The sequence below is a fragment of the Ctenopharyngodon idella genome, chromosome 12, assembly GCF_019924925.1.
Source record: "Ctenopharyngodon idella isolate HZGC_01 chromosome 12, HZGC01, whole genome shotgun sequence".
Taxonomy (NCBI): Eukaryota; Metazoa; Chordata; class Actinopteri; order Cypriniformes; family Xenocyprididae; genus Ctenopharyngodon; species Ctenopharyngodon idella.
Genome location: NC_067231.1, coordinates 21,308,832 through 21,321,482, shown reverse-complemented (window position 1 = coordinate 21,321,482; position 12,651 = coordinate 21,308,832). Strand labels below are relative to the sequence as shown.

The following is a 12,651-nucleotide window of genomic DNA, read 5'->3' as shown; positions in this document are numbered from 1 at the left end:
GTGATGCCAGATTCACGAAAGAATAACTCTTTTGATCTAGGTCAAATGGTCTGAAATTTGACTCCGTTTGATTAATTTTGATTCAGAGTTCACTGAATCGTTTGCAGCTGATTCTCACTCCGAATAGTAACTGGATACTGATTATTTACATACAATGCACTGTTACAATAGCCGTGTCCTCTGTAGTGCTGGTAGATAATTTATGTCCATATAGTATCCATAACAGTATCAAAGAGTAGGCCTATCAAAATATGTGGACACTTTGATGGTGGGCCTGTGCCATAGTATTGAAAAGCTAGAATCGCCCATGATGCGTAATGAGATTATTTAAATAGCCTAATATTTAAATATTTAAGTAAATATTTACTAAACTTTTTAAAATTAATTTGTCATTATTAATTTATTTTGCAGAAGTTAACGTTTTTAAACCTTGTTTCATGACTAAGTTGATTATGTTTCTGGAGAGATCTGGCAACACGGTTTGAGGGGATATTTTGCTCTCAGCGAGTGGAGTCTACATGCAAATAGACTGTGCGATATATGAATTTCAGCTAAATATTTATCGAAGACATGATAACTTTAATTTACCAGGGTAAAGAAATCTGAAGATTGAAGGCTTGAAACTGCCACTGAAAGTGAAGTTCCCATCACATGCACATACACGCGGTGGAAAAATCGAAAGCTTAGCTTACAGTCCAATAAAGGGGCGTAGTTTAGCCTGAACAGATCGCCTACCACTCTTGTTTAGTGCATCTGAACACTGCGAATGTCAAAGTTTGAGCATATAAACTTGTCAAACACAACATGTTCTGTCATAGGTGAATTGCAGATGTATAAGAGAGTATTATACACTCATTATAGCCTACTCATAAAATGTAAACAGAAAAAAAGTGACTTTTGGGGCTAGCCTATATACGGTTGTGTTCTCATATTTGCCTGCTTTAAATTCTAGTAAAAGTAGTTGTATACTTATCTCAGTTAGTGTTAAATAAAAAGAGTGCTGTTGTTACAACCTACCCCACTATTTTGTGCTTGAATTTATTGTGGTTATCAGATTTACTTCATAATAATTTTTTAAACTACTACAGTTATTTAGCTTAAACTGGATTTGGAGAGGATGACTGTAGGCTATATCAAGTTATTTGGAAAAAGTAGGCAGTGAGTCAGTCAGCATTTGGAGGCCAAAAATCAATATGCAAGGGAGGGAGGCTTAAAAATGTTCTTTATAGTCAGTTTATTTTTTTCAAAAGTTGGTTATTATTAAACCTTTAGCATGTAAGTCCATGTAATAATTCTCATTATAGGTAGTTAGAATGATGCATCAACTGAACAGACCAGTGTGACATGCTGTTTCCAAGCACGATCACATAAACAAAGCTTAAACGCCCTGTTAACACTTTTAAAATAGGGGAAAATGAAAGCTCCAACTAGTGATTTAAACTTATGGTATGCACTCGACTCTTCCAGTAATCTGTGCTGCTAACAGGCTTTTTTTCAGAAGCCACCTCCCCTGTCATCCAACAAATGACTTACATATTATCTTTTCAATGTACATTCATGTGAACGTGACAAACTTTATAATTCAGATCTGACCACATTGTTACCTACTGAAGATAAACGGCCACAAGATATTTACAAATGAAGAGTAAATGCAAGTAATTTTCTAAATACATCAAACTGAGCGTGAAAAGGCAAATGGGTTTCTCTATCAGTGTCCTATAGAACTTGTCTTTCTTCTTTTTGTTACCTTGGTAACTGGTTGCTAAAGCAATCAGACGTGACGTTGCTTTGCAGAAAAGTAGGCCATGACTGGCCACTCCTCCTCTAATTTGGAACAACTAAACCACATGTTGTAACATGTGTCTGATAAATTGGAAACAGATTGCAACTAGTTAGGAGGCAAGCAGACCTAAACAGAAACCTGTAACTACTCCGGAATGATTAATTCATTATCATAACTGTCATCTTTTGAAATCTTTTAAGAGGACACGTCGTACCAAAACTCGCTAATGATGTCTAGGCTATTAATCCCTGAATTAAGTTATGTTTTTTTCAGCAATCTGACATAATCAGATTATGAAATATTATAATAAGAGTTTCACTTATCACTGTTACTGTAATTATTATGTAATTAATATGTTTTTATAATTTTTTTATAGAACATTTTGATGAGAATGATGCTTTCCAAAATATCATATATGAAAACATATACAAAATACTTTCAGATAATAATGTCAAATTGGTTTTCTTTTTCGATATCTTTTTGCTCAGTGTTTTAATTTAATAAATTTGAACTGAGTATATTATTAGTTCAGTGTTCAGTATTTAAGCTACTATAATAGTTAATAATTCATAATTAAAAGGACTGTTTTTGTATGGGATGGCAGAGCATTTATGTGCATGAAGCATCTACAGCACACTGTATAACAGTATCTGCCATGGAGAGAAAAAAAATCAATATTTCTTGCCTAGGTTGTGAAGTGCTTGTGAAGTGTATACTCAACCTGAAATAGACAGATCCAGGTAATATTCTTTTAAAAGGCAAAAAATGTGGATAGGTTTTTATCAGTTGATCTTTAATACAACCACAAAAGTATTCACACATTAAAGGAAAAACATAACTCTTCATGATCTACCGTAAAGAGATCTCTGAGGCTAAATTTACGCTGTTAGGCAGAGTGAATTCACAACAAAGCAAATGCGCCATGTTGTGTCATATTCCAAGAAATTGTACACATAAGGCTTAGGGTACGTTAAACTCACATTTCTAATGGAAGCGCAGAACTAATTGCACATGCAAGAGAAGACACTTTCACAGTTATATGTATAATAGCTGGAAAGTCCACTAAGGATAACAGCAGAATTAAAATGCATCTTTATATGGAGAACAATTATAGCGAACCGTGCAATGATTCCCGAAGAACTGTCGCAGAGCTGGTTCGAGGAAGTTTGAACAAGAAAACAAATTCCTGTTTCAACAAATCTACTGTATGAACAAATGCTTTCAAATAGTGGATCAAAGTAGCAGCAAACACAAGCCAAACTGAACGAACATCACAGAAACAGTCCATCCTGATTAACTCACTGTGTTCCTCCAAAGTTCCTGCTTCACCGAAGAGACCATGTCCTTTGACTTCAAACAAGTGCAATTATGTTTGACTTTTTCTGAAAGTCCAAAAACAGATTGGGTCTGTCCATTGTTTTTGTCAAGGTACAGAATAGAGTATAACATGAGGGGAAATTCCTAAAATGTCAGAAAAACAGTGGACAGACACAAAAACACTTAAAAACTCTCAAACCATCAAAGAGCTCTGGAGTATTTGCTATTTCAATATCAGTTTAACAGCTAATGTTGAAAGTCAGATTAATACGGAGCCCTGCTCATGATGTGCGGACAAAAAAAATATGTATATCATGGAATGAATTCTTAATTTGTGGCCACGATATATATATACCTGTATATATATTTTGTCTGCATGTCATGTGTGGGGGTCTGTAGATTCATTTAATGAATGTGGAGATTTTTATCTGATTGTCATTTTTTATAATGCACATATAACTTTGTTTCATATCAGTCTAGGCTGTGGATTCCGGAGAGTTCAGGGTTTGGTCATTCGTTCTTGGTTCTGACAGACCCAAAGATCTCATTACAGGATGCGTCCATGATGTCGTCTGAGTTTCATGACTGGAGGAAAAAATAAACATCCAATTAATAAATGACATCTTGATTAAAAAAGATACACTACCATTCAAAAGTTTGGGGTTGGTAAGATTTCTGAAGAAGTCTCTTCTGCTCACCAAGGCTAAATTGATTTGATCAAAAGTAAAAACAGAGTAATATTGTGAAATATTATTACAATTTAAAATTGTAATAATCTATTTTAAAATATAACATTTATTCTTCTGCTGGCATTTTCAGCAGAATTTACTCCAGTCTTCAGTGTCACATCATCCTTCAGAAATCAATCTAAGATGCTGATTTGTGCTTAAAGGATTAGTTCACTTTCAAATGAAAATTAGCCCAAGCTTTACTCACCCTCAAGCCATCCTAGGTGTATATGACTTTCTTCTTTCTGACGAACACAATCTGAGATATTTTAATAAACATCCTGACACATCCGAGGTTTATAATGGCAGTGAACAGGGGTCACGAGCATGAGCTGAAGAAAGTGCTTCCATGCATCCATCCATCACAAACATATTCCACACAGCTTCGGGCCTTCTGTATTTAACGTACGAAGAAAGTGTAAACTCGCGTCGCATCAGTTACACTTTTTCCGTAAGTTGAATAGGGAAGGCGTAGGACGTAGCGTAAGCTTTTTGAACTGCAAGAGTTTTACACTTTCTTCATGCGTTGAATACAGAAGGCAGTCCGGCAGATACTAGATATTTTATTTCATAACTTGTTAAATATGGATATTTTTTTACACAAACACATCGCTTCGCTTCAGAAGGCCTTTATTAACCCCTCGGAGCCGTGTGAAGTACACGTTTATGATGGATGGATGTGGATGGAAGCACTTTCTTCAGCTCATACTCGTGACCCCTGCCATTATAAAGCTCGGATGCATTAGGATATTTATTAAAATATCTCCGATTGTGTTCATCAGAAAGTAGAATATACACCTAGAATGGCTTGAGGGTGAATAAAACTTAATTTTCATTTGAAAGTGAACTAATCTTTAACTCTTTCCCCGCCATTGACGAAATTTTCCAGCTTTCCGTGCTTTCACATTTATATGGTAGGGGCGTTATAACACATCTTCTGAAAGAATACAGAATCTCCGGATCAAAACGCAGGCAAAAAAAAGAAGCAGAAACAAGCGATAAAAGCATTGCTTATGCATGTTGTAGTCTTTGAGAAAAACACGATTTTCTCAGTTTTTTGTTCAAGATGTTGCTTTTTTTTAAATGAAACGTACCCATATTCAAGTTTTGATAAAAAAAAAGAATGCATGAAGCTAGAATAAAATGTTTGTTGTTGATATATTGCATGTTCATTGTTCAGATATTCGTACAACAAAATATTCTGGGGGCCATGAACGTTTTGTGAAAATTATAAAAAATGCTGGCGCTGGCAGGCAACGTTTAAAAAAAAAAAAAAAAAAAACGCTAGCAGGGAAAGAGTTAAGAAATACTTCTTATTATGTTGAAAATAGTCATACTGGTTAATATTTTAGTGGAAACCATTATACATTTTTTAAGGATTCTTTGATGAATAGAAAGTTTAAAAAAACAGCATTCATTTGAAATATAATTTACAATGTAAAATTCTTTACTGTCACTTTCAGTCAATTTAATGCATCCTTGCTGAATAAAAGTATGAATTACTTAAAAAAAAAAATCTTACTGACCCAAATTTACTGAATGGTTCATACAGTACACCTACAAACATGCATACAGTAGGACATTTTGTGCATGGAGGTGAATGCTCTGGTGCTGGTGTAGGTGTAATGGAGAATGCTGGACTCATGGGTGTGGTGTTGCGTGCGACATCAAAACTCTCAAAAGAGTGATAGAAGTCTGCAATATTCAACTAGGCTGTTTTGAAAGTTATGCAAATAAAAGAACCTGCTCATAAGAAGGGGAGATGTATTTCTTGTCTCTAGAGATGAGGTTATATACATTTTGTAAATAACAATACGAAGAGTCTGCTGCTTTCAAAGCGCAACAGCAATATCTGAAATTTTGTGTCATTTTGTTCAGAATAGTTGGTTGTAGTGTGGTTCTTTTTTAATGTATCTATTGAGAATGCTTACTGTAAGTCAAACTGTATATCTCATCCTGCACAAACAACTTATGAAGTACACTTCAAAACAGGAGAACTGTTATTTACTTTTGGGAAAGGGGGGCAGAAACAAAAAAACTGATTTTGTGAATGTATGCAAGTGTGATAACTGAAGAGGTCTCATGACTTACTTTATGTAGTACTTCACTCCATCTGCAGTGAACGCCTCATCCCAGCCATAAGGTAAACCTGTGAACGAAGAGAGATCACATTTACTCTACATGAGGACAACAAACAAGATGAGAAGTCTGTAGCCCAAATAAAAAAATGGCATTGCAACATTTCTTGCTGATCCTCTTGATCCTGAAAGGCAAGTGACCGTGAGAATTTCCTGGCAACTGGATCAAATGGGGTCAGACATGAATACGCTAAATGTCCTAGAATATCTGCATAATCTGAAAAGATATTTTTATATATATATATAAAACCTTTATATATATATATATAAATATCTTTGATGCACAGCTTTAGAAATGAAAAAGCTTCTGATAGAGGACTGATGTGTGCCAGGTTTTAATTAATGGATCTCAGTCAAAAATGTAAGCAGACACTATTGAAGGCTGAATATGAGACCGGTCAGAATCTCATTAGTACGTGCCACCAAAAGAGGTAACAAATCCCTGACAGAATTTGATCTGGACACTCCCTCTGTACGTGCAGGAAGTACTAGTGACAGTAAGTCTGCTGGCATAATGCCCTGACATGACTTTATAATGGCTTTCTCATCAGAAACATGATCTTATTTGAAAAAAAAATGAAGAAAAGAATACACAGAGTATCCCACTGTCTCGATTTCACACACAATCAACATTTTGACAGAAAAGGCCAAAGAATAATTTATGTGGTCTCAAATTTCTACAAACAAATATCGCTGGCTACATATTCTGTAGCGCCTATGGGAATTTACAATAAATTTTGTGTCGTCTACATTTCCACTAACAAATGAGTGGAAAATGTATGAAAGCAAGAGGAGCAAGTAATGCTCCACTTATCATTGTCATGCCTGCCAGTCTGGAATGCAAAGCCACCAGAGGGCACAACTGCTGTCTTCGTTTACTGCTTCATGAACTGCATTTCCCATAACCCTTTGCCTGTACTCATGCTTCATTACATTCAGCTGCCCTTGTTAACCCTGCCTATATAAGCCCTGTGTTTTCTGTCAGTCTTTGCGAAGTCTTGTATGTTGTTACACTGCATTTCTGAGCATTATCCTGGTTTTCTGATTACCCTTTTTGCCTGTGTTTTCTTATTTGGATTGTTGGATTACGATTCTGGATTGTCTAAATCAAACTGAATTTGGATTTCAACCTAAGTCTCGGAGCAGAGCATATAACAGAAGACTTCGCCATTTACAGATCCGGCAGCCGAGTGATATCCAGATCGTCATGGACCTGGTCTATCTGATATTGTATGTTCGTCAGGAGGATCAGTCAATGTCTTTTGAATTGTGAGGGAAAACTGGAGTACCTGGAAGAAACCCAACATGCAAACTCCACACAGAAAGGCCGCTGTGAGGTGACAGTGCTACCCACTGAGCCAATAAGCTGCCCTGCTTATATTTGTTTATATTAATTCAAATGATTAAAAAATAGATAAAATGTAAGCTATTAATTCCTTACAGCCACAGGTATGGATTTCAAATGAACAAAAGTACCAAAAACTGTTGACACAAAGCAAACATTTTTCATCATTTATAATTTTACATTTATGTTTACATTTTTTTTTTTTCTGGAGTATACAAGTTTCTAAGTGCATTAAATATTTGAAATAACAGATAAGACTTTACTTTAAGATTCACATTTTATTGTAATCTAAACTGTGTAACAGTCTCTGGGAAGTACACAGTCCAAAACATGGAATCGTAAAGCGCTTACATTTTCGAAACCAAAAACACAACCACACCAAGTTAAACAAGGGAAAAAAGAACACAAACTGAAACATACAACTAGACAGCACACAAGTCAAAACTAACAAGACGTGAAAAACAACACAATAGAAAAGGAAAACAACACAAAATTATGTTCTACTTTTATATATGTGAACTGTTTCATATAGACTTTTAAACACTGTCATTTTACTAAATGCTCTGTGATGTTTCAGGCTGAAGAGAGACTGGAGTGTAACGGTTGTCTGGATGTTGGGTTTAAAAATGGTGTGGAATGGAGCGCATGCGCAGAGTTGTGAGTAATAGAAAGACAATAGCTGTCTCATTTCGGAGGCTTCATACATCATCGAGGCAGTCTCATTTAAGAAAAGTAACTGTTAGATTGCAAAGTAAGAAAGAAATGACCGTATTTTACACCTCACGAGGAATAACAGTCAATTTTATTACGGTTACTTTACTTAAATAATACATCCTTGATGACAAATGCAGCCTTCAAATGCGACCTGCGGAGGACGCGGCCTCAAAAATGAGATGCAGAAAATGAGAGAATTTAGTTCAGAATCAGATGAAATGCTGTTACAGAAGGGGAAGTCCTGATTGCTTAGTGTAATGCATTAAGTTCAATGAAGTCAGATATTATACCTGCTTGCCTGTACATTTTATGTACAACTTGCATTCATTTTTTGTTCCTTATGCATGTCGTGACTTCATGTTCTTTTCTCTTCAATTCTCTTTAATGATCAAACAAGTAGTAATGTTTAAAATGTGTTAGATGAACGTCTAACTAAACCATTCCAAAAAATACGTTCCATGAATGATGTATAAATAATGTTTTTGTGGTCAAATTTTGAGAATGCTTTTAAAGACACATTTGAACAAACGTTTTATTAACGAAAGAGAGAACCTTGCCAGAACGTTAGCCAAAATTCTGAAAACGTTTCCTGTTAGCTGGAAATCTGCTAAAGGCGACTGTATGACATGAAGATTTTAAGATATTATAAACATTATAACATCATGATTTTCAGTAAAGCTGCTTTGAATTGTGTATTGTGAAAAGCGCTTTACAAACAAATTGACTTTGACAAAACACTGTAAGAATTGTTTCACTTCACAACATTTTATGCAAACATTCCAAAAACATTCAGCAAATAATAACAACATCATAAAGATGTTCCGACAATGTTATTCTAAGAACGTTTTCTCTCAATGTTATGAGAATGTTCATCAAGTAAAAATAATATCATTAGGAAGTTCCAAATCTTTGTTCTAGGAACGTTTTCTCTCAACATTACGAGAATGTATATAATGTTATAAGAATGTTCCAATAAATGTTTTTAAAGAACGTTTTGTTCTAACATTTGCATAACCTTTACAAAACGTTAGTGAAAGTTAGCTGGGTAACCCATAATTAAACGCACCTAAACATTTGGTTAATCATAACTAATTTTTGGCCTTGAGAAAAAAGGGAGATTTCAATGCTCATTTCCCAGAATATAAACAGAATGTTTTCTAAAACTTGCATTAATCTCTATTTTTAGTGGCTGTCAATCTAATTGAGTCTTTAAATTCCAGCTTAGTGATTTTTAGTTGTTTATATTGAGTGTTCTGACGTATCCACAGTGATCACAAACCGTTACTGCCTAAGCCTTGGGACTTAGTAACAGAGTATAGCTCATCACATGCCTCTTTAATTCAATCAACTCTTTGTTTTCTAAAGGCCTTGCTCTAGTAACCAAGAGCGAATGATTTCACTAGATCAACACTATGATACTGAAAAGACAATTTCAGCTGTCTCAAATTACGCCTCAGTAAATCAGATATAATTGGGATGAGCAGCAGAAGCTTTCCCAAATCTGATTTGATGTTTTTGTCTCTTAAAGGGCCAGTATGAAAATTATGTCATCATTTACTCATCCTCATGTCATTCCAAACCTGTATGACTTTTTTTTTCTGTGGAACACAAAATAAGATATGTTGAAAAATGTCTCAGTGATTTCTCCAACGTTCTTCAAAATGCCGCCTTCTGTGTTCTGCAGAAGAAATAGAGTAATATGGATTTGGAACAACATGAGGGTGAGTAAATAATTACAATTTTCATTTTTGGGTGAACTATCCCTTTAAATGATGAAATAAGGCATGTACAACCTTATTCTAGCACATTTTTATATTATAAATCCTTATTCCAAAGCATGTCACCCCCTCTGTCTTATTGATGAGAAACAGAGTGGTACGCAGCCTGTCACATGGCTGAAAGAATATCCATCACGTGGAAACCACTGTCTGTCTCTGTGCTGGGCTGAGGTTGCTCTCTTTGGTTTCAATCAGTGTGATGAGGGTGGCCCTCCATGTGCAACTCAAAGCCTGCCTCGTCCTCCCCCACAGGGGAGCATTCAGCCAAAACGTGAGCATCACTCGCTGAGAGGTCACATGCTGCCAGGTGTGTGGAACACGTTTTCTGTCCCCTAAGCAATCACTTTAGCTTTTTCTTCCCTCAGCTTCACTGATCCTTTGACCCCAAGAGTCTTCTATCTTCCCTTAATCCATCCGTCTGTCCGTCTCCGTTTTTTTGTGCATCATTTGGTACCTTGGAAATTTAAGTTACCAAGAAACATTAGAAACAACAAACAGTTGCTAAATCGTCCCATTTGCTAAATCATATTTTATAGACAGACTTTAAAGTCACCTTACAATCAAAATTGACAATTCTTATTATTTTATAGAATACTGCAGTATTTGCAATGATTTATCTGTGCACATGATTTTTTTTTTTTTTTTTTTTAATTAATGTGCCCTCATAATCTTTAATCAAAATAACTTCCCTTCCCTCTTGCAGCAACATCTCATCTCTTCTCTGATGACGTGAGGGCGGGACAACCTGTCATTACATGAGATCACAGAAATAGCAAACAACAATGATCCAATTAAAGGGATAGTTCACCCAAAAATGAAAATGCTGTCATCATTTACTCACTCTCAGGTTGTTCCAAACCTGTATACAAAGGAAGATATTTGGAAGAATGTTTGTAACCAAAAAAGGAAAAAAAATACTATGGTAGTCAATGGAGGACGAGATCTGCTTGGTTACAAACATTCTTCCAAATATCTTCATTTGCGTTCAGCAGAACAAAGAAATTTATACAGGTTTGGAACAACTTGAGGGTGAGTAAATGAAGACAGAATTTTCATTTTTGGGTGAACTATCCCTTTAATTCCTGATGGACAAAATCAAGTCCAGCCCTACATTTTTTCTTGTTCGAGAAGCCGTTTCACTCGGATATACATCACAATAGGGAACAAAAGACTATCACATCTTCTGTTTCATGCCAACTTTAAAGGGATAGTTCTGTCATCATTTATTCAGTCATGTGTCATTCCAAACCTGGATGACTTTCTTTCGTCTGTGGAACACAAAAGGAGATATTCTGAAAATGATTTTTTTACAATGAAAGTCAATGGGATCCAATGTTATTTTTTGGACCCCATTTACTTTCATTGTGTGGGGAAAAAAAAAAAAAAACATTCTTTAAAATATTTTCTTTTGAGTTCCACAGAAGCAAGTAAGTCATTCAGGTTTGGAACAACATGAGGGTGAGTAAATGATGACAGAAGTTTCATTTTTGGGTGAAATATCCCTTTAAGGAGGATGTGACCTGCACTAAAATTCAGATTGATGGTCAACCAATATGCTTTTTGTTTGTTTGTTCATTTCATTTGGAGCCCTCAATCCCAAAAATCTGGTTTGAAGTTTCAGGTATAGGCCTATAATTTAATTCACAAAAATATTCCCTGCACAGAATTTATTCAAAAGCAGTTTGACAAAAAGAGAAAATGGTTGAAAAACAAGTCTATTATTGATTAACCTCATTGTTTAGACCATGTATTCAGTGAACATAAGGAGGCCAGAGATGCTCTTTTGTCTGAGTTGCAGCGAGTCCGTGAACTGTCTCTTTCCTTTAACATGCAAGAAAATCATGCCGGTCTGTAATCAGGAATATGATCAACATGCTTTCTTGAGATACAAAGAACAGGATACTTCAGTTAATATTACTATCCGACTATATTATTATTAAATCTCACTATATCAGGTCTTTTTTTAATACCTGACATTCTACTTCATGACTCAGAGTTTTATGAGAGTGTGTTGGACATCCAATGTTAATCAGGAAAAAATCCTGAGAAAGAAAAGGTAGCCTCTTGTTGTTTTTTTGTTTTTTTTCTTCTTTTTTACAGGAACTGCGCTTTGGATGGACTACTATCAGTAATGTTTTGACAAGCTGGATCAATTTAACTAGGCCAACAAGATAGTATTCTTTCATTTAGTAAACACTGTCAGTCAAATCAAGATGACATGAACAATCATTGTTGTGTAGAAAAACATGTTCAACTTAAAATAAATTTAAAACTATAATGTAAACATGTTATCCCAAGGACACATTTCTAAATGTGTATATCTTGTGTATATGAGGCATCATATACAATTGCGACAAAGACAGACAATTGCTTTCCAGTAGCTTTGTATCCAGGCAACGTTTGCAGCAGTGAGGTGAATCAGATCTAAATGGTTTGTATTAGCAGCAAATACACCATGTATTGAGTTTTCTTATGGGATTGACCTATTTTTTTTTTTTTTACTAATACACATCTAAATGGCTTAGATTTTATAATTAAGGTGGTTATATAATAGATATAAAACATTTACATTATAAGTAATTGAGCAGACAGGATATGAAAAAAAAGAACAAACAAGCAGATTATTAAATTAACTTAAATGTAGATCACAAGGCTCTCTGCTGAAAAGGAGAAAGATGTTCCATAACAAATTCTATCTGAATAGGTTCTATAAATTTTAACAATAAGCATTATCTTGGTCATAATGACGCTATAATGTGTCTGGTTTAAGAAGCTCATAATGAGATGGAATTATGGAAAGACTGCCAATGTTTTGACCTCTACACGTCATTAGATGCATTTGCGTAAG

The 12,651-nt window shown here is 35.1% G+C and overlaps 1 protein-coding gene across 2 annotated transcripts in view; it reads right to left on the bottom strand.

The window, feature by feature from the left end:
* Positions 1 to 2,555: 2,555 nt before the first annotated feature.
* The window catches only part of stxbp4 (syntaxin binding protein 4), a 40,411-nt gene continuing 30,315 nt past the window's right edge, over positions 2,556 to 12,651 (bottom strand). For both annotated transcript variants that reach the window (XM_051914780.1, XM_051914781.1), the window contains 2 exons: positions 5,920 to 5,977; positions 2,556 to 3,685 (listed from right to left, as the gene is read on the bottom strand). In XM_051914780.1, the coding sequence (XP_051770740.1) occupies positions 3,577 to 3,685; positions 5,920 to 5,977 (167 nt within the window). In that variant the 3' untranslated portion in view covers positions 2,556 to 3,576. The remainder of the gene's footprint in view (positions 3,686 to 5,919; positions 5,978 to 12,651) is intronic.